Genomic DNA, 23,484 nt, shown 5'->3' with positions numbered 1-23,484 from the left:
GGAACAATGCCATCTCTACATAAGCCTTATACAGAATAAGACAAACATGAACTGTTGTGATATCCAGAGGCAAGAATATTAGGGGGAAATGGAATAAGCAACAACATTACCACTCACTGTGGGAAAAAAAACAGACTCTAGCTATGGGAGTCCAGCAGGCAGTGTATTAACTTTTTCCTTTCAGCCTGGCTCAAATACATCAAATCTGAGTATTTCAGGCAAAAACTGGTGCATCTGAGTTCAATGCTAAAACTGGCTAATTCAGTGCTAGATGTGCAAACAGAGATGTCTGAATGTGTTTTCTTCTGATGGGCTGCATGCCAATGAAGATATTGCCATGACCTCTGGTTTCACAGTAGGAACCACAGGTGCTGGATGAGGTCAGGCAGCTCAGGCAAAGCCTGCACAGCCCCGTCCTGTTACATCAAGAAGGCTTGACCCAAGTGAGCTTGATTGCCAGCAGGAGCTTCCATCGTGGCTCTGCGTATCAGTACACACCTGTACCCAGAAAGTCCCACCATGTGGCTCTGTTGATTGCTTTTTGAACAGAACAGGAATGGAGAGATGAAGTAAACACACCTGAAAACACTAATGTGGCAGTGAGGAAGGAATCAGGAAAAAAAGGAAGAAAAACAGCAAGGTGGAGGAAAGGTACTATATTCCTTCTCCCTGTCTGCTACAGCTAACTAGGGCATTCTTGTTCTGAAAACTGCCACAGAAAAGTCTGAAAAAGGGATTCTCTGGGCCTTGAATTATGTCTTTTCAGTATCTCTTTCCTTTCTCCTCTCTGCTAACAGAGAAATGCTGTAAACACCCAGACCCTGAAAATATACATTTCCACACCTTACAAAATACAGTGAAAATAGATGATAATGGGGAAGAGAGAGAAAGCCACGCAAAGGGAAAACAAAGTGAAATAGAGAATAGTTGTTCTTCTTTCCTTCTGTTCAGCTTTCCCTTTGTTCATCTAATGCTGAGCCAAACTAAGCCAAAAGGAGCTGCCATGCTGGGCTACAAGATTGATGGCTGCAGGCAGACTCCACAGTGAAGAGACGGATGACTGGTCATTTCCTGCGATGCACTGAAAAACATCCATCCTTGCAGCCATGCTGAGTCCATTTGTGCTCCTTTTGAAATGAGAGATAAACACAGGCAGCCAGAGGCACCTGACTGTCCTTCTCCCTCAGAAGGACACAGCTATAGTCCTCTGGGTTCCTTGAGAAGGTCGCTCTGTCCATCCCTGAACATCTGGCTGTGGGATTTGCTAAGTCTCTCTCTCCCCCGGCAATCATCCATCTATTAGAGCACAATGCAGGTTGGAAGAAAACGGTGAAGAGAATGGTGTGACAACCTCATCAATCTACAGCTACATGCTTGGCTATTTAGTTTTCTTTACACTGTTCCTAAATAAGGAGGGGTCGGGGGGAGAGAATTCCTACTGATATGAAGGAGAGAATTGTGGAAATGGCAGTGAGAATTGGAATAAGTCCTTATGACTATTAAAATGTTGTGCATGTACTAAAGCAGTAGGGAACTAATTAAGATTCAGGATTGAAAGGAAAAACAAAAAAGTTGGATGCACTCTTGTTCCATCTGTAGCATTTGCTGAGAGTTCAGATGTACTTGGGGCATCATCTTTAACAGAAAGAGGTTAATTTTTTTATTTTGCCCACTCAGATATTAACAGAAAAGTCCCTAGAAGAATACACTGTAAGTAGATTTATAGTGCCAGCCCTGGTATAGCGGCTTCAGAGGCACAAAGCACTTAATCCTGAGTCCTTTCTATTTAGTTAATAGTGTCTTTGTTGCTGATACTGTCCTGGTCTATAGCACTGCTCACAGATACAGCCTCTGTGTTTCCAGTTCTCCTGCCGTGCTGCTACCTCACTTAGGCAATGAGCATTACATGGCAGATGTATCCATAGCATCACTTACAAATTAGCATCACTGCAGAAATTCCTGTAACCAGGAACCTCACTTTGTCAGAGTAGCACATATCTGTTACTGTGTCATTTACAGACATTGCACCAAGAAAATCATGAGAAGATAAAAGCATTCACCATCCCTCAAAAACACAAAGAAATGAGTCACTTGCTTCAAGTGTTTATATGTAGTTTTAGCACTCTATCTGAGCCAGCTTTGAAAATTTGTCTTTTATTCCCATCATGCAATGGTAGTTATTTTAGGCCAACAACAAGAAGAACTTCACTACTCTTTAGGACATGCATAGGATATTAATCGTGACCATATGTTTTTCTAAGACATAAACCCCACACTTGCCAAGGGCAATCATATGCATTCAGAAGGACATAATTTTCATCAAGAGGGGTGAAGTTTTCATCCTTTTTCTTACATCAAGAACCATAGCTTTAGCTGATGGAAATCACTGCTTACTGTTGTCTTTATCAGAAATACCTACTTACAACAGCTAAGGTCCCAGGCCTAAATTACCTGGTTTGTTTAAGGGAAACCATGCTCCAAGAGCACCCTCAGTGACATCTCTGGTCTCGAAGGCATCGCACATAAAAGCCATATCCACCTATTCCAATGTAATGCATCAAATCTCCTTCCCCATACAGGAAAGGGATGCTATGGCAAACACCAATGGTGTCAAAATCCTGAAGGATAAAATACCTGTAATAAACTATTAGTCAATCAAATGCAAAATGCAGGGAATATTGAAATTAATCATAATCTAGTAAAAACATAATATCTCTCAGGCACAAGATGATTATGAGGCTGTAAAATGTTTAGTACAGAGAATGGGAATGAAGAATGCAAACTTCCACCAGGGAAGGTTGGTAGGAGGTACAGGCACGTGGGAGGGGAAGTCATCATACTCTCTCCATTCTACTCTCGGCAATTCTATAAAACTTGGCTTGTAAGAGTTGAAACTGAACATTATATTAACATTTATTGCTTATTCTGTTATATTATGCACCAGGAAAATAACACCTGCTATAAATATTAAAATATTTCATGCTACAAATCAATTTAATTTGCCATGTGTCAGGAGAACAATAAAATTTAATAAATAGGGGGGCTTAAAACCATATTTTATGTAATTATATTCCATGATATCTTTGCTAGTTTTTACTAACATTTTCCTCCATAAAGCAGCACATAGGTCCTACCATACCATTGACCTAGCAGGCCAGTGACTTCGCTGGGCTCTGTGCAGGACGCTGAGTACCAAACCTGCAAGTCTGGTTCAACCCAGTACCTTACATGTAGATTTAACTTCAAGCATGTGACAAGTCCCATTAATTACTAAAAGATCACTCATGTTCTTAAAGCCCAAGCTCAGGTGCTTTCCTTTGCTGGGGTTAGACAGCTTGGGATCTTATGAGACTAAGCCCTGGGGACTTGATCCAATAAATCCTTTTTCATGTGATTACCAGAGAATTCCCAGAATTACCCATATGAACACACAAAATAGATGCAATGAATTAGATTAGAATACCCATTTCCTGGGATCTTGTGTCCAATACTTGCATCTGAACAGTACCTGTGCACTGCAAAAACCCTTTTGACGACATGGCTTATCCTTTTTCAGGCATTTTGACTGGCTATATTTAGAAAAGAGGCAGTAGGTTTGCCAGGAAAGCTGTTCAGCTTCAGTTCTAGCCCCAAGACTCCTACAGGGCATACAGCTTCCTGTCTGCCCCTCCCCATGCAGGAGAGCTGGTGATTTGTGCCTTGAGGGAAATGGATCTGACAGGTTCCAGCACTTCCCCAGACACCATCCCCTGGTGCTTCCCCAGTGGCTCCCATAGCACTATCTTCTGGTAAGCTTTGAGCTTACCTTCGCTCCCTTCATTTTAAGGTTAAATCTGTTTATTTCATAAATAAATAATCCTGACGGTTACTTACACACATCAGTGTTAACTTCACAGCAAGAGGATAAATCCCACAGCATTCTACCTCTCCAGGAATAATGTGTCTCCTAGAGACACGGCATTCTCAGTCAGGCCTTGGCAGCTTGAGAGGCACATGCTGAATAACCTCTTCCCAAAGACGTGTCCTAGCAGCCAGATGTAGGTCAGACACAGTAGCCAAGAGCAGCAAAAGGGCAAAACAATGGGCTGGATAGCTCTGAGAGGGTGGTGGCATGACAAGGAAGCTCTCTCTCAAGCAGCCCAGGTATTTCAAGCCAACACCATCTCAGCTGCCTGAGCCCTCCCTCATGTCTTGCAGATCAAGCCCTGAGAGATGACCTGCAGTCACACTGTAGAGACTCCAAGGACATCAACAGCACAATTCATTCCTTCAGTTTAATGGCTGACTGTAGTGACCAAAACATTTTTCAGAACAGCCTGCTTCCAAAGTCATCATAACTCTATTTTCACAAATACACTAAATACAGCTAAGATGACACACCAGTGGAAAAAAAATACCTTTGAGTGGATGCACTGCTTCTGAAATGACAATAGCCTTGTGTCTGTGGGACACTGCACATGCAGCCTGTGCTCCCATTCCTAGTGATAAGATCCAGAGAACTCAGAAAACTAGATTTAACAGCTTCCAAAATTGCCTTATCTTGTTCAGTTGCTCCTACTGCCTTAGCCTGATGACTAGAGCCAGAGGGGTTTGGCTTCAGTGGGCTTTTGATCAAAACCCAGAGGGGTTCCAAAGCCCAGTAGCTTCTTCATGCATCTCTCTCCTAATTATGCAAACTGGCTCAGCCACACAAGAACCAGGAGTATTCCTGTGTGATTCATACAAGCCATCTTAGCTAAACAACAGAGTTCTCCTGGTAAAACTCTGAATGTAAAATACATGTAGTGACCTGTTCCAGATCTTACAAATGAAAGAGAAACTATTTATACAAAGTTAATCCTACCAGCATGACTGTGGAGTTAAGCAGCAGAAACAGTGTTTTTGTTTTCTTGACTGGACTATTTATAGAATATTACTTGCTTTTCTAGAAATGAGTGGTTCCGTAACTGCAAAATCATGAAATTCCATTTGGGGGAAAATACACATTTACTTACAGTAGTCACTGAGCTGGATTAGTCTAAGAATTTGCAGCTTATCACATGTAACAACACCCAGCAAGAGCAGTGCACGATTCGAAGGAGAGGTTACTGCAGCCTTGGCAGCCATGACATACAGAAGGCCAGCTCCCCAGTGGCCAGAAAAACAAAGCAAGAAAAATTACATTGTGCAAAACTCGAGACATCTTTCCAGCAATTACACTGCACAGCCAGGCTTGTAAAAACTGGCTCAACAATTCACCTGCGGTGAGTCTCTTTATTTGTATACATGGGTGTGTAACAAATCACTTATTTTTTCATCAGCATCCTGGTACACATAAGCCCAGGCTGTGCACCTGAGCTGGTACACTTTCATACCAGTTTTGCAAGACTTTCTGCTGATGGCCAAAACATTTAATGCTGGCACTTTGAGGGCATGGCAAATGGCATGACTTATTCATTCATTTATTTTTTTTTAGAGGCCTCCCATACCCCTCCCAATCTCTCTAAAAGTATTTCTTAGGTATCTGTTAGGTACTCCTCTGAGTCAGACAAATGAGGCTGATGTTTTAGCACCTCCATTTCACATACTGAGAAGCTGAGAGAAAAAGACATATTCTCTTGGCCCTGGTCCTGTGTGGGGCACATGAGATGCAACGATGTCATGGTGTGGTATGACTTGAAGTGCAGAGATGGGCACCTCTACTGCAGATTGGCCAAGGGACAAATGCACATTTCACTGCAGGACTTCTGTGTCATCATTCTGTGTCAGTGAATACATGCAGAAAGAGACAGGTTCTCTGATATTCTTAGTGAATGTAAGACAAGAAAAGCAAACTTTTATCTGGCCAGAGATCTGGACTAGCAAAGGTCTCTGTTGTAGGTAGAATTTAAAGGTGGTGGATGAGATGAAATGAAATGGTTAAATGTGTGTATAATAGAAAGAAGTTGATTCACAAGAGAGTCCCACACTGATGAGTTTTCTCTTGGTGACAGAAAGTCACTTTTTCTAACACAAGTCATAGATGGATGTGTAAGTGCCTTGAAGCAGCAGCTCTTGCCTGTGGTGCCATGTCCTGCTGTGAAGACAAGATTAGTGGAGAATTGGAGCCTACTGATTCGATTCTGGAGCATTGATGGACCCATCTGTAGGCTGCAGGCTTAGCTGATGAATAAACACATACTAAAATTTAGGCCAGAAACCCACAAGAAAAGGCCTGGCAGAATTCGACAAAAATAAAGACGGGTGAGAATGAGCTGTACTCCAGGCTCAGCCCGGGCCGGGTGCAGCTCCCAAACGCTGCCGGGAGCGCGGGCCGCGGGGAGATCCCTCCGGAGCGCGGGCCGGTCCTGCCGCGGGGAGATCCCTCCGGAGCGCGGGCCCTCCTGTCCCGAGGAGATCCCTCCGGAGCGCGGGCCGCTCCTGTCCCGGGGAGATCCCTCCGGAGCGCGGGCCCTCCTGTCCCGGGGAGATCCCTCCGGAGCGCGGGCCCTCCTGTCCCGAGGAGATCCCTCCGGAGCGCGGGCCCTCCTGTCCCGGGGAGATCCCGCCGGGAGCGCAGGCCGCTCCTGTCCCGGGGAGATCCCTCCGGAGCGCGGGCCCTCCTGTCCCGAGGAGATCCCGCCGGGAGCGGCCCCGGCGCGGAGCGGCCGCTGCCCGCCGCGCCCTCTGCCGGCCGCGCGGCGCCGCTGCAGCGCCGCTCCGCCCCGCCGCGACAGCCCCACGGCAGGGACAGCTCTAACAGCGCTGCCGGAGACAGGAGAGAGCGGGTTCTGCCAGCTTTTGACACCAAGTACTTCAGAGTGCAGAAGGACCGGAATTAAAAGCCGATTTTAAATGACATTTTAATTCCAGAATTTTGGAGAGCCAGGAGCAAAACTCACAGAAGTTTGCTACCAGGCTATTAAAATCCATCTTACGTAAGAAATCCAGACCAAATCATCAGAGAAACAAACCTGCTCGTGTCAAGCTAGCTCCACCCCAAATGCAAGTTTCATCATGGTAAATACTGATAAAAGCAATGAACAATTACAAAACCTAAAATAAGTTCTACACAAAAAGTAACTTGGTAAACTCTCATCTGCCGAAATCCATCAGACGTCTGACAGATCAGCTGATAGTTTTCTATTAAAGCCTGCTTCAGGAATATTTTATCCAATTCACCTGCATATTACAGACATCCTCTTATTTGGCACCAGAATTATTCTTCCAGTTATGATCCTAAGATGGTCTTAATGGACCTAATGGACCTTAAAAAGGAGCCACGGGCAGGTTCTACAACCTAACATGATCTTTAAATACAGAGGTAATAGTAGGAAAACTGTCAAATAGTAGAAAAAGTTTTTGTTAAGAAGAGATGTGCCTCTCTTTACAGTGTTCATAACAAAACAAGAGTGCTGTCTTGTAGTACAGAATGGGAACCAACGTGTGATTGTGTAAAAATTGCTGAAATCAAAATTGAAACTGGCTAATATTAATTGGCCTATGGGAGAAAAAAATGTAAAAGGAAATTCTCATTAAATTAAGTGTTTTGAATTATTTTTTAGACTCTAATACCTTTGAGTGAAATTGGGCATAGCAACTAGGAGCAGGAAAAATAATACGGAACTCAGCAGCACTGTGTTCTTTCTGTGTTCTTGGGTTTGATCTCCAGCTGTACCAGCAGCCTCTGGTTGAAACATCATAGAAGTAATTTATTCCCTGTGTTGCTCTTTTCTCCATGTTGGAATCAAAGTACTTCCTTCACTATATTTTGTATATCTGGACTGTAAGTATGTGGCTAAGATGACTTCACAACAACTCCTGGGATGATGATCTGACATGCTGGTTGAGTCTCTAGATGCTATCATACAAGTGATACTACTGCAAATTCTTTCTTTGCTTTTTATTGTCATCTTAACTTTATCTTGGTGAAGTGCCCCATCTTAAAGACTGCAGACCTCCCTCCACAGACACACTGAACATCTCCTCCAAGAGCTGGGAACACTCCTCACTTCGCAGGAAACACACAGTAGCTCGTACAATCAGTCACAGTCTCTACAAGGTAAATAGAGATGCTTTAAAGAGATAATAGCTTAAGTGTAAGGATTTAGTTCATTCACTCACAAGCACACTCACCTAGGTATACCCTACATGCCAGACTAAAACCAGATCAGGCATTGTTCAACTAAAACTAAAAATGGGTTCTCAGTACTTGCCTCAAACATCTACCATGGTTCAAAATAGCAAGTGAAAAAACATTTGTTTGCTTTTACTATCCAAAAACTGGCAAAAAACCCCCATTTTCTGTAGCCCAACTGAACATTGGACTGCCCAATACAAGTCAGAGGACAGACACTAGCACAGGACCCCAGCTCATTCTCAGCACAGCAGCAGCATAAACAAACTACTCCACACCCTCCAAGTGGGTGGGAAGGCTGCACACTCTGAAACATCAGTGTGGGCTTTCAGTCCAAAACCAAAGGACATCAGTAAATGGACACAAAAGCATTACAGACATCTTCTTCAGACTTACACACTACATGAAATAAAAGCTCTGTCAATATGTATGTATGCACCTATATTTAGCCATCTTGTAAGACTGAAGTAGGACACTACCAGTTTAAACTCTACCAGTTTTTGGCCACACTCACCCTATCTGTTCTCATCTGCATAGGTGCAAAGCTTGGGTAATACCTGCCTGTCAGCAGGGTTTACTGTAGGCAATAGCACTTCTACAATTTTGATAGCTGACCCAACACAGAATCATGCTACCCAGCACCATGAAACCACCAAGTATCTAGGACAAGGATCAATTATGATTTCAAGGGTCTAATTCAGGATCTCTCTCTCATTTCTAACCTTTCTCCTTCCAACTGCTCTGACTTTTTCAAGAATCTGCTCGCCTTCACAGTACCTACAGTTCACAGTGGTGGTAGAGTTAAAAATTCTTGTTTTTCTCCCACTCCACTGGAAGTCAGGCTACCTTGATCAACCCTCTCCTTCATCCATTCCCAGACTTCTCATGCACAGGGGCTCAGCTCTGTTCTTCTTTTCTTACTGGACAGAACAGGAGCTCAGTGAACGTGGAAGCATGAGCTGCTTACAGCCCTCCCACTGCTCTGTGCTGAAGTGCCATGCAAATACCACTGCTTGATTCTGCACAGAACCAGGCTTCCCACACTTGGTTGAACAGAAGTCTAGTTTCACAAATATTATATAAGTATCAACACCTAGTAAGTTTAAAACTCTGCACCTAGGAAATATATCTGGGAAAACATAATCCAAGAATACAGGACAGGTTGTGGAGCAGCTGGGTGAAAAGGGACCTCACCATCCTGGTAGACCATGAGCTCAATATGAACAAACTGTGCTGCTGTTACAAAAAAAAAAAAAAAAAAAAGCCAACAGGATGCTGGGTTGCATCAGCAAGAACATCACCAGCAGGGATAAGTATTTATCATATTCAGTGCTTGTCAGGCTACACCTGGAATACTGTGCTCAGTTCTGGTCCCTGCTATACAAAAGAGATGTGGACAATCTGGAGCGGGTCAAGGGAAGGGCTACAAAGATGATCCAAGGCCTGGGAAGCCTGACATATGGCTGTCTGAGAGAACTGAATTTGTTCAGACTTGAGAAGAGAAGGCTTAGGGGAGACTTTATCACTGCATTTCAGTATTTAAAGTGTGGCTACAAAGATGGAGACACCCTTTTTACAGAGTCACATTAATAATATGAGGGCTAATGGGTACAGGCTACTCCTGAGGAAATTCCAGTTGGACACAAGAGGAAAATTTTTCACATTGAGAACAATCAGCCACTGGAATAATCTGCCCAAGGAAGTGGTAGATTCCCCAACACTGGACAGTTTTAAGATTTGGCTGGACAGGGTGCTGAGATACCTTGTCTAGACTGTGCTCTTGCCACAAAAGGTTGGATCAGGTGATCTCTGAGGTCCCTTTAAATCTGGTATTTTATGAATCTATGAAATCACAGTGTTGGCAACATGTCAATATATTGCCCATGGCCCAGGATTTGTTTCAAATCTGTACAAGTGATCATAGAAGTCTTGACTGCTACACTATAATGACTCAAGTAACAGCTCATATCCATTACAACAATGAACTGTGGGCTACACTTGAGCCATACTGATGATGAGAATATAACTTACAGATGAAAGATGAAGACCAGGCCATATGAAAGTAAATGTCAGGAATACTTAGTGAAATTCTTGAAGATCTGGTCGTAATATTGACTGTATTGTCAGTAAAGGCACTATAATAACTAAGTATTGGCAATACTTTATTTCTCCTGCATATCTACTGGATAGGCTACTGGATGGGATAGAGGATGCTTAGAAATAGCACAAACATGAACATTGCTAGACCCTTGAACAAACCACTTTACTTGGGCAATACATGCATGTAACTCTGAATACAGTGGCAGAAGAAAATAAACATCTAAAGGCTGCATCAGCAAGCCCTGTTTCAGTGTTCACACCCTTACAAATTTGGCTGTAACTATTCTTAAAACCAAACTCCTTCTTTTTAAACTGAATAAAAGCAACAGATCAGGACAACAGAAGTACCATCTTCTATTAAGAAGCAGGCATCAACTCACCCAAGGAAAAATATTATAGTGGACCTTGCCTTTTACAAAAAACCAGCAGACCATTGGAGCATTATTATTTTCTTCATTAGATTTTGTTATTACCATATGTGAAACTCTCACTCACTGAGTTGTGTCATGCGCTACATAAGCCTGCAAAAGTAGGTTATAACTATAAACCAAGGAGTATAAAACTATTTTATTTTATAAAATTAAAATAGTATACTATACTATTACTAAATGATTTATTATACCCTCGAACTGCTGGCAAGACAATAGTTTGATTCTACTTACTGACCAGCCACCAACTAGCTATGACTTACCCAAACAGAAATCCTAGGTCTGTGTATCTGCTCAATTTTGTACATGTCTTCTGAAAACAGGAACTTCTAAATACAACTTTTTGCTATAGTAAGCCACTCTGAAAGCCCAGGTGCAGTCCAACAAGTATTCACACCTCTGGTGCCAATCCCATTGACTGCTAGAATGGCAACTTTTGGAGCAAAGATCCTCTTCTGTGTTTGTTACAGTGGTTGTCTTACAAGAAGTACTTCTATGCAGTTAACAAAAAACAACTAAGATTTAGCCCTAATTTGTTGTTGTAGAAGTGCATTGCTTGCACATGCCACATAACAATTATAAATATCTATAAAAATATCAACAATTCCACAGCCTTCTCTATAAAAATCAGGTATTTGCATATTAACCAAGAATGAGCACTCTCTAGCTGCTGAGAGCAGCTCTAAGGAATGAACAGAATTCCCAGGCCCTAGGTGGAGTGAAACTATGGAACATATAGATTAGATTTCTTTCAAATTTATTTTATATGTCCTACAGCTGTCATCTCTGTGCTTTTTAATAGATCTTAAATTTCCACAACTTTGACCCGTACAACCATCTGATGTGTAACTGAGGACTAAAGAAGTCAGCATTAGGCACTTCCTAGGTTCAACATTAGGTTTTACAACAGTATTCCTCTCTAAAACCTACAGTATTTCTGCTGTCCATGTTGAAAATAAATTATACTCTTTCTCCCAAATTCTCAAAAGCTACCTTTAAATGGAAGTCCAATGTTTTCCACAGTTTTTATACTTTCAGATCAGAGAAGGGAAAAATCCTACTTTTGGCTAGTGAGACTATTCCGGATATGCACAGATGGAATGAAATTGTTTTGTGGTATAACTGATAAGGAAAGTTAATCACTAGATAGAAATTGGTTGGAAAATAGATTTAAATGGCAGAGCAATGTAACTCGCCTTATTTGGTTGCCACTGGCAATGCAACAAAAGTAGCACTCCTGAGATGCAGAGATGTTTATAGCAGGGAAAACAACACAGAGACAGACATGCTGAGGTCTCTTTATCTGATAACTTTGTGGTAATTGCCTTTCATGCCCTGTGGCATGTAGGATGCACTAATTTGGCATTCAGTGAGTACAGCAAAGAAGAGTAATGCAAACAAAAAGGAGTCAAACTCTACCCTACTGCTTTACCTTAGAAAATCACCAAGGCACAGCAGTACTGGTATCATTACAAAGTCTAAGGTAGGCACTTCTATGAGCCAACATCATCCTCTTCATAGAGTCCATTCTCATTTTCCTCAATGTACATGACTGATTTCATCAGCTCTTCCCAAGCAGCTCTGCTGTGAGGTCTAGTTCTATTTTCTGGCTGAGATTTTGCCCTTGGTTTGAACCCCAGCTGAGTGGTTACAGGCATTTCTTCCTCTTTTCCAGCTGACTGCTGGTGTGTCCTATACTGAAGGTAGGGAATTTTCAAAAACTGTTTCTACCACAATCAACAGAAATTCTGCCTCTGATTTTAATGGGTCTAGAACTTGTCTCTGTTGCCCTTTCCTCTCTCTCCATGAACTACTGCATAGAAGCAAAGTCATCAGTATTGCTGAGCTTAGCTCAGTTCCCAGGCACCTTCTTCTGTCAAACAGGTTTATTTAAATATTCTTCATTTACATTTGGGGGTTTTCTCATGTACTTTTTATACTGACAGTGTCTCACCTCTTAAAAACCACACACAGCTGTGAGTATATATGTTCCCTCCTTCTCATAATAGCTGACCCCAGAGACAGCAAGCCTTTATTACTAACTGCAGGGAAAAATGCACAACACTATGCTCTACCTGACACAGCTGCAGCTCCTCCACATCTGCTTTACAGTCACTCATTCAGCATCCAGCCTCATCACTTCACATAGCTTAATCGTGGAAGAGTGGCAAGGACAAGAAGAATGAAAGGATAATGGACATGGGTACACACACAGTCAGACAGAAATACACAAATGTGGCATATGCTCACTATTTTCTATTATTTGTTGTTTAATAATCTGGTCATACCCCTCGTCACCAGCCCCACAAAAAAAAATCTTATCTTATACTTACTGCTTCACACTCACACAGTGGCCTTCTTCACAAAGACTAGGCAGCAGATGCCAGTGAGACTTTGTATTAGTAATGCACTGAGGAAAAAGTAGTAATACATTGATTTTTTACATCCTTGTGGATTTTCTAATAGAAGCCAGGATTCAACCCTACAGAAGGTAAATTCAGCTCCCCTTGCATTCAATACAAGTTGTTCACATTTTTGTCAGGGGTGAGTTGTTTACAGAGGGTTTGGTGGTTATGGTTACAGCAAATCAAGTAAGATGCAACAGATGCAATGAGAAATGGTTGGAAAGCAGCAAAGATAAAGTCCAAGGTCTAAATGCCAGGTTTGCATGTATGCCAGCTGCTCTGCAGCTCAGGAGAGGCAGGCAAACAAATACTTACCAGGTTTAATTTCCAACAGCTTCAGCCTGGAATCCTCAGGGGGATGCAAACGCCTCTTTTTGCGCCAGCAACGTGCTGGGTATGTGTACAGCTGACCTGGGGCCAGGCCTGAAGATTAAAGGCAAAAAATTAATCACATTTCAGTTTGTAAACCACAAGCACTGTCTCTAGCATCTTTGTTCTTGCCCTTCCAGCATCTCCTTGTTGGAGGGTTCAATCTTGCAAATCATGAGGCAGAGCTACACACTCAAGGCATCCAGTGCTCCTGAGGCTCTTCAGCACCTCTTGGGAGCAGGCCTACAGAGAATCTAGGTCTCACTTAGACACTTCACTCAGCTCACTGAAACCAGAGCTGCACATAAATAATTTGTGATTTCTTCAGGGTAAATAGAATTTCAGATTCTCCTGGGTCACAAGGGCGATGCCTCCTCCACGGGCAGAGAAAGCCCCTTGAGACAGAAGAGATGAAGTTCTGACATGCAAATCTTAAGGCCCTGATGCACAGAGCAGCTCAGGAAATTTGTGTCTTCCAAATGGAAGCAAACCAAGATCCAAGAGCTCTGACTCTGTATTTTTACTTACATTCTGGACTTTTGTTTGAATACTAATTCTTCATTTTGACTCTTATCTCCTCATGCCAATATTCCAAATGAGGGAGGAATACACCAATAATGTTTATATCATTACATGTTCTCTTAAATCACATTTGGCATCACTGGCTTTTGAACTGCCCTGGCTCTCCTGACAGACACCTTTCAGCCAGTGCTCGAGCTATACTTTGCTCTCTTGCATTCAGGACACAGCAGGGCTTTGTGAGTGCATCACTGCTAGGGGCACAAAAGGACACTGTCGAGTACTTCAAAGTATCCTCAACTGCCCCAGACAGTCATGACACACAGAAACACCCAGCAAGAGAAGTTGGAGGAATTAGATTCTCTCCTCTGCTTTCCTGCCCTCTCTGTCCACCAGTTCTGGTTTGGCTCCTCTGCCCTTCTGCTGTTGCTGTTGTCTTGAAAGGGCTACAAAGCATGACTTCAATTCCAGACCCACTGTCCTCAAAACTCAGGTAAGACCACATATAGGAGAGAACAGGAGAGGTGTTGCTATATCTGAAACTGTACCAACAGTGAGCAGCTGGCAGCATCAGGGGGGTGCCAGTAAAGCAGAACAGCTCAAGGGCAGGAGGAGGGCCCAAGAGTTCTCTCCTCTCTTCTGAAGCAGCGAGGAGAAAATATCAGCTTGTGTGAAAAAAGCTTGTTGTGTGTGTGTGACTCTACACAGATATTTACTATATGCAATATGCTAAGTAGAAAAGTTATGCTATATTAACATTTGAATAATATAGTAAATGTAGTTTTTAACATTAAGTTTTATTACTAAAAGAATTGTGTGTAAGATATTTTCTTTAACTCAAGAAAAGAAAAAAAAAAAAAAGGGAGAGGCACAGAGGTGTTTCTCAATAGAGATAACAGTTACAACAAGAAGAAGAGAACCCCCCCTTAAAATTTTCAGAAGAAAAGATGCATATCTCCCTGAATCCACAGGAGCCACCTGGTCAAGACAGACTGAATCCACACAAACCACCTGGTCAAGCCCAACTCCTGGACGCCAAGGATTAGAAGGGGGACTCTGTGCAAACAGGTCTGTCTTAAGATAAAGATTACATAATTTTGAAATTTTAGTCTTCAAAAAGAGGACATTCCTCCCAAAGAGGGCCCTTCTCTTTCCTAGCCTTTGTCTGAGAGAGAGGGGGGACGACAGTCCAGACTGCCTTTTTTTTTTTCTTTGCTCTTAGTGTCTCATTATTTGTCCTACCTCTGAAAACTTTTTTAAAATGTTATTATTGTATTAATTTTTTTGTAACCAATTTTTATTCTTTATTAAATTTTCATAAATTTCAAAAAGCGAGTAATTAGCATTTATCACAGCTTGGGAACAAGAGCAACTCACCAGACCAAATGGGGATAATGAAAAAACCAATATCCTCATATTGGGGGTGGGGAGGAAGACACAATAACATAATTGACCTCGAGAGAATGTGCTAATCAAATTCTGCAGGTGAGAGTTAAGTTCATGGTTTTAAATATTTCAACTGTTGGGAATTCCAGTTCAGACCCCAGCACCTTCCACCTACTTCCAAAGCCTTGAAGCATCTATGGCATACTGCCTGAGTATGGCCAAGTGATGAAGTATCTGCAGAGATTCTGCTGTTTCAGGGCACAGAATGCTGTTAGACTTGAATTTTCATGCCCTTCTTCCACTGACTCCCAGAAAGCTGGGCACTGTGTACATCCCAAGAAGAACACATTTCAGAACAGGTTGCCTAAGACCGGTTTGGAAATAAAAATGTGAATAACTACCAGTTATACAGTGTTTGGACACCCTTCTTCATACCACTTTGCAAGCATTAACCACTGCAAACAACTGCTATAATGATGAGGTGCATTGTGCCTGGCTCTGATGTGAGTAATTAAAGAGGTGGAGGCAAGAAGCCCCACCCTTTCTCAGCAGGTTCTGTGCAAGGACTTGAAGACGACACTGAAATGGCAATTGCCAGATCAAAGCAATAGGACAGAGAATCAGCCCTCCATTGCACAGGCCTCCATAGAGGAGCCATTTGAAGGAATAAGTACCACAGCTTTTGTCCAGACAGAGAGGAGCAAAGATCTACTAGCTTTGGGGGAATATCTGCTAATGTGAGCACTCTTAGATGGAAGAGCAGTTCTGGATTCAGCCAGGACAGCAAAAGCCAGCTACACATGCTGAAAGCCCAATTAGAAACTTGAAAGGAGAGAGCTGGGAAAGCCTCTTCCTTAGAGTGTGGCAGGTAGATCAATAAGAAACAGATATCCAACACCAACCTCTGCAAACCCTTCAGGTAAGGTCTCTGTTGCTACTCACAATACACCTGTTCATTAATATACTGCCATCCAATGAACTTAAAACACACAGCAGATTTTAACTTCATTCAATCCACCAATGCTGCCTTCAGTTTTCTGCCCTGTTCCTCACCTGTCTCTGTGCTGGCTCACATGAAGTGCAGGTCTTACACAAAGGAAAGGCAACAAGGAAAGGGTCAGTTCTGAATGCTCTGAATGTAGCTCCTTCACAGGAAATCTTGTAGTGAACATGGAAATAATGCATATTATTGTCTTCAGCCCTCTGTGGGTTGTCTCTCTCTCTGGTACCTTATAGGGCAACCAGAGAAGGTTCCAACCATTTGCTTACAGAGGAAATAGCAGAACCTGCAGTGAGTTATGTTGTTTATCTCATTAGTGTAGGAGAGTCATAACTCAAAGCTCGTGTGAAAGGCCAGGGGAGGAGGGGAAAAGGAGGGAGTTATGTGCAGTATTGTGTGAAATTAACCCTGAACTGTTAATCATGAGATGCAGATTTCTGACTCCTTTAACAAAAAACTCAGGTTAATATGCTGAGTTCCTGGCTCCTCTCTGTTTTTCAAGTCTGTGTAATGAAAAGAGGTCCTGGAGCTTTGCCATTTGTTTTTATCTAGCTTTTCAGGTTAGAGATACTAAATGGTAGTGAGCACAGCACACAAGACAGATACCAGGATGGCTGGCAGAGAATTTTCAGAGCCCTTTAGTACGGGTATGAGCACACTGTGTACAGACCAAAACCAGGTATGCTAAAACTGTAGAGGGATGCCTTGACTCACCATAACACTACATGAAATAGATTATGCAAAGACACTCAAGGGAGCAGTAAATGGGCTAATAAAAATCAAGAAAGAGGAAAGCAAATATGGGGGAGGAGGGCTGGTTCATTTCACACTGATTATTCTAATTCAAAATAACAAAGTCATCAGACTTGGTGGCCAATGCAGATGCAGGAGGCTTCTTTCACTTGATACTCTTGGTGAAGAATGTTCCACTGCTAGTCTCCAGTGCAGACCTGCAGGAGAAATGTCCTCCCCTATCCCCTTCTGCAAGGAAAGCTGGCAAACAGTTCACTATCAGAAGTGAGGAAGGAAAGATTTGCAGAATGAATTTGCTCCAGGTAGTCCACAAAGCTTGTGGCTGAGAAAGGCAAAGAATGAAGGCATCTTGGTTCCTGGTATGATGCTGTAACACATTTATGATGATTCCTTCTGCACTTGTACAGATGCCAATGAGACCCACACAAGACTATCTATGTCTATTTTTATGGAATAACCTGTTGACAAAACATTACTTGTGAACACAGTGGATGTATACCTAGATGTATATATCTTCTGACTGTGTTCGGAAGGATAAAAATAGCAGCACTTTACACATAACAAGAGAGAAGGAAAAGGAAAGGGAAAGACTTAAGAAGCAACCCTACAAAAGAAGAGTTAGTCTAGAAGTTTAGACAATTCCTATCTTGTGAACCATGTCCAGCAGTCCTGAATTAACCCAGCAGTTTTGGTAGCTGAAATATTCTTCTGGTATTTTTGACACAGCAAAAACACTTGTTGTCTCCTGCACCAGAAGTGGCTGCATTATATTATATAAACAGTTTTCTGATAGCACTGCAAGACAACCCTAAATCTACTTTCGATATTTTAGTAATAGACGGAGCACAAGGACCCTTCCCTTTGTATATCCTAGAAAAGGGAGAAGGAAAGCTTTAGCTAAAACTCAGCTAGGCACTTTTCAGAAGCAGCAATGCTTTTTGAGCCCCAGGAGGGTAAAGGAATGTCCTCCATGTTTCTCCCACTTCATCTCATGTAAACCAGACAGTGCAGGAGATTAGAGCAGGCTTCACCTTCCCATAACTTCAGATCTAGAATTTAAGGGGGTGGAGGGTGAAGGTGGGAGGGTGTCAATATTGTTTAGAGAATTAGCATGTATTTATGCACATGTGCACATGTCATACTTCAGTGCCCATGTACCCAGGTCTTCCTTCCTGCCTGGATCCCCTGGGCTGCACTAAAGGGGGGGAAAAAAAGGCAGACATACATTTTGGTGCTGTCAAAAATCTGTTCCCTGAGCTTATTATTGGTCAGATACTGAGCTACAACCTAGCCAAAATCCCCTTGGAGTTGAGAAGGACTTCTGCCTGAGCAACATCTCCAGTCTTTGAAATGGTGACTGTCCTTTGCCTTTCAAAAAAGGATTTCTGATGGATTTAGTCCTAACAAAGGAACAACTGACCAAAGTCTACAAAAATAATAGTGCTCTTTTCCCTTGAGCTCCACTGAGCTGTGGAATAGGCATTAGCCAAAGCTCCTTAAGGAAATATACCGACTTCTTTCTGTACCTAAGGGAACCGCAGCTCCAGAACTGATATCCAAGTTAGCCTGTCCAAAGCAGAACCAGGATTTATAGGTCTATTTCTGACCATTAGAACAGCATTCATTCCATTAACCGGACTCTTCATATATTTTACTTTGGTTTTATATCCTTCCTAATATAGTTCCTTATTTTCAGCATTCATCTGAGAAACTCCCACCTCCATCTTGGAGATAATTCCAGTCCTGCTTAGAGCAGAGCATTGAGTCTTTTGCTGCAGACTGGGATTGATAGCATGAAAAGAGCTACAATGATGCAGCCTTAGAAACTACCATGTCAGGCACTTCTTTGCGTGGAGAGTAATTAGCATGAGCTCTGTGCAGTTACCAAAGGAAATCCCCTGCAGGCACAGAGGTTCAGGCAGTTTCTCCTCTGTGTGGCCTGTAGCAGGTTTGAGCTCCTATTAATTAAACCCCGCGAGGGCTCAGTGGCCAGCCTTCCGTACATGCACATGCACACACGGACACAGCGCTACCAACCTGGTCCCCTGTGCCTCTTCTCCATCCAGATGTAGCAGTTGTTCTGAGCTACCCCGGTCTGCGAGTCCAGGAAGGGAAGGCGGACGCTCCGCTCGGCACAGAGCCGAGAGTTGTAGCTGCGACAGTGCTCAATCGCTTCTTTGTAGAACTGGTCCCCGAGCCTGCCAAAAGAGACAGGGCAGACAGTGAGAATGATTGTGCTACCCCCTCCAACAAGAGTAGGAAAAGGGGACGTGAGGTTGGTTTGAAAATGGAGAAACAGAGAAAACATTGCCTGGACAGATGCAAATATTGGTGACACGAGACACTGATGAAGCAGATCATGCAGAAAGTGATGTCAAATTCATCAAAAGATCAGGCTGTCAGGAACCAGACACGGATCTTTTCAGTAGCAGCATGGCTACTGAATGAGCAAATGATGCAATCACACTGGCCTATGACCCTGGGTCAGGTCCATGTACACCACGGTGAACTCATTTGATTGTTTCTCTTCCCCTGTAGTTTGTCCAGCCAAATCAGCAAACCAATCATTTCAACACCATGTTACAGCAACTACTGCAGTATGTTTTAGGCAACCAGAAAGCCAGCCAAGTTTAGAAGAACTTCACTCCAGCATTGGTGGTGTCAAAGAGCCCATAAGAACAAAGACCAGAATTCTCTTATTGTGTGCTCCTGAGGCATGAAAACACACCCCTTAATAACTAGAGCCATATCTGCAGTGTTCAGACTAGATATTTTGTCATAAGCCTTCCAGAGTTTTCCACAGTGATGCCTGAGGTGCTAGGAGCAGCAGGATACAGCAGCCATCAGATCCAGCATGGCAAATGCTGCTTTCCTCTGGAGCCCAGTGAGAATAACAGTTCTAAAGACTGTGTCACTAACTTCATAAATAACTGTTTGTTCAGAAATTCTGTAGAATCTTCATCTTCCCTTGAGATAGGTTTTAAAACTCTGCCTGCTGGAGATTACCAAAATCCTCCCTCCAAATTTTTCTAAACAGGGAAAAGCATCAAAGTAAAGCTACCCTGAGGACACAAAGCAGCTGTCATGCTGGAGCATTGCAAAGTAGGTGGGCCACACTGCTGAACCTCATCCTTGATCTACTGTCAAGGTGAAATTCACTCGTGACACGAATAACTAGGAAAGCTACCTGTTAGGGGTAAGTTCATTAGAAAACAGGAACAGAGTGATAGATGGCATAACTTGCTCTGACTCTGATTATTCATTAGTGTGCAAAAAGAGTATAGCACATACAACAAGTGAACCAAAGGGATGCATGCACAGAGATAAAAGGAGCTCCTTTTGCTGTTGTATTGGCTGTTTTCCCCACTATCCTATTCCATAGACACAACTGGCATTTTCAAATTTTGCACACCTCTGAATGTCAAATCAGTGCAAATTGCTCTGTTTTACCATCTGTATCTTTTTGTGACTCACATCTTTTAAGTGACTCCTCAGTCGTATCTTATGCTTTACATGGGTGTCAAACTCTTTTTGTCTTGGCTATATTGGACCAATATCCTATCACTGACAGGCGCCAAAAGCAGAGGCTTAGGGAAGAGCACAAATACAGCAAATACCAAGGGAGGCACCTCAAGTTCCCCTTTCTCAACTCTGATTATCAGAACTTAATTTATCCAAGTCTCAGGTGATGGGGAGATCAGAACATTCTTTGGCTACAGAGACTTCCTAAGGATTTTTCAGAGGTTTTGTGCAGCAGTGAACGTCTGTGTGAACATGGTGCCTCTCAGACCTGTCCTCCCCTGCTGACCACCAGCTCCTGGGCAGCTGCCAGTGCAGGAATATTTGGAGGGCAGCTGAAGGAGAGAGCTCTCTGGACTGTGCAAGCGAGTGGAGGGTAAAGCCATGGGCAGAGCATGTACAGCAGGATCCCTCCGGACACTGAATCCCCTGCAATGACCTCAAACGCCCTTTTCCATAAAAAGGCAAGGGGGGAAGGGAAGGGGAGCAGGGGAGAAAGGAAAAGATAAGCTGCTCTACTATACAAAGAATGTGACTAGGAAGAAATGAAATCTTATTAAAAGCTGTAATTAAAGTTGTACACTTGTGTAATCAAAATCAGTAACAAGGAGACCCCAGTTGATCAAAGATTAACAGCTCTTTCCACAAACACTTGAGCTTTCTCAGAGCTATGTCAGATTCCTTCTATATTAAACCAGGGAGATTCTCTAACTCTAAGGAATATACTGGGAAAGAAAGCATAGCTGTGTGACAAAAAGCTGCCAGCACTGCATAAGTCTTCTTTATGCCAAAAATCACTTCAGTCATTATAATATGCATACCACAAAGCATCCATATTAACAAAAAACAATACATCTCAGCAATCCGGATACAGGATCTGACTGGAGATTGCTTCACTTTCCACCTTGCTTTAAGACTGAAAATAACTATAAGTCATCAAATGTAAAATACTTGGCTTTAAATCACACTATCAAGTAGAGTAAATTTCAGATTTTTCTAAGAGGGATAAAAGAGGATTTCAGATCCTAATAGAAGAGAAGCAACCAAACTAATGGGTCAAATTCACTCTTGACAAAATCTTGCAGTCTAGCTGTTTTATTACATTTATTTCAAAGATTTCAAATATGCATTTTTTGCCTTAAAGAAAAATAACAATTTAGAAGTATTCAGTCATCTCCATATTTTAAGAACACTTGCCTTGGCTCCACTACAGCAAGCATGATCAAAAAAATGCAGTTCTCTAAGTATTTCACTGGAAAGATATTCAGATACTGAGACCTTGAGGAATTGCCTTGGCCTTAATTATAAATGGATTTTTTTTCAGTGACAAATAATCAAATAATCAAATATAGGAAAGTAAAGTAATGGTATTTCTTTATGACATTCATATGTCAGGGGTAAACAGCTTCCCTGAAATTACTTTTGGGTGCCTAGGTTGTTTTGTTTTAACCATTAGTCTTTATTGGAGGGATTCTGACTCATTCCAAACTTCAGATAGTTTTTTTTTAAAGAACTCCAAACTTAAGAGATCTTTTTTTTCCTTTTTTTCTTTGTACTACATATCTAAACACAGCATGTTTTATCTTACGCAGGAAAAAACAGAAAGTATATTAAAATCAGGGCAAAAAAGGGAATTACGTTCCTATTGTGTTCATCACTGCAGAGTCAGGGAGGTGGGACAAATCCCAGCCCCCTCCCAGCAGGTTTACAGTGGAGCTGGAGACAGACAAGGGTCAGAGTAAGACTGGAAAGCACATGAGCTCAAATGAATCTCAAACAGATCCGTTGAGTTTGAGCAAGTAAGATACAAGAAGAGAAAAAAAAGAATATTATAAAATGTACTATATGTCAGAAAAAAGATTAATTATCTGTTACATGCTTCATAGTTTTCCCAAACTGTGTTGCTATGGAAGGCTTCCACTTCAACTCCTGAAAAAGTATCTGTAAAAACTATGGGGAATTTCCTCATTATTTTTATGAAAAGTATGTATGAGTCAGTGCTATTCTGTGACTGACTGCAAGGGTCAATTCTTCCCTTTGGACAGGGGAATTAAAGGTCACACAGGCTTGTCTAGATTGATATTAATGACACAAAATCATCAGCATATGTGCAGATTTTAAAGATGTTGGGAAAAAGAGAAAGCAATGAGCAGACATGAACAACTGCTGGACAAGGAAGGGAATTCCCACTGAAGGCAGCACAACTGGAAATACAGAATACAGTTGTCAGCACACTGTGAAAAAACACACAGCCCTTCAGTACAGAGCCCCAGGTGAAACCCCAGCTGTTTGGGACAGGCGTGCCGGTGACACTGCTGGCATACACACAGGCTTTGCACTTCCATACCAACCCATGCACACTGCAATAACCCAGTCTGCCTGACTGATGAAAGCTCCTGGACTTGGAAAAGAACAACCTATGCATTGCATACTCCTGCAAAGCTGCATAGGAGGGGTAAATGTTTAGTAGAGGTTAGGGGCTCTTCATTGGTGAAAAAAGTGCAGCTGAAACTAAACAGCTGAGAGCAGTGGAAGCTCAGTGTGAATGGGGAGGTGAGCACTCTGAAAGCACCAGCAGCCCTGTGAGTGCTGGGACAGAGAGGTGAGTCTGGAGCAATTCTGTGCAGCCTGGCAGGTAGTCACTGCCATGACAGCAAGCACCAGCATGGAAAATCAGACTCTGTGACTTCCTTGAGGTCGCTGTTCTTTTAAGTGTTAAGAAACTGAGGTTTTCTATCATGGAATCAGGTCAGCTAATAACAAAGTCAGGGAAGACAATTCTTCCCTTCCCTCCATCTTTGCCTGCTAGCTCTAACTAGACCATAAGTTTCTGAGCAGATGCCAACTTACTGCTTCTCTGTACAGTACCTAGTGCCATGACTCTGCTGTCTAGGCATGCCTTCAATGAGA

General features: G+C 42.5%; 1 protein-coding gene across 12 annotated transcripts in view; it reads right to left on the bottom strand.

Moving 5' to 3' along the window:
• The window catches only part of DPF3 (double PHD fingers 3), a 168,943-nt gene that overhangs the window by 82,579 nt on the left and 62,880 nt on the right, over positions 1–23,484 (bottom strand). For all 12 annotated transcript variants that reach the window (XR_010080549.1, XR_010080550.1, XR_010080551.1 and 9 more), the window contains exons 2-3: positions 19,093–19,253; positions 13,344–13,451 (exon numbers count right to left, since the gene is read on the bottom strand). Coding sequence is in view for 6 of the 12 variants with exons in the window: in XM_063398672.1 (XP_063254742.1) it covers positions 13,344–13,451; positions 19,093–19,253 (269 nt within the window). In the remaining 6 variants the exon portion in view is untranslated. The remainder of the gene's footprint in view (positions 1–13,343; positions 13,452–19,092; positions 19,254–23,484) is intronic.

The sequence above is a fragment of the Prinia subflava genome, chromosome 5 (assembly GCF_021018805.1).
Source record: "Prinia subflava isolate CZ2003 ecotype Zambia chromosome 5, Cam_Psub_1.2, whole genome shotgun sequence".
In the NCBI taxonomy this organism is placed as follows: domain Eukaryota; kingdom Metazoa; phylum Chordata; class Aves; order Passeriformes; family Cisticolidae; genus Prinia; species Prinia subflava.
Note: the sequence above shows the minus strand (reverse complement) of the source record. Positions and strands in the feature narration are given on the sequence as shown.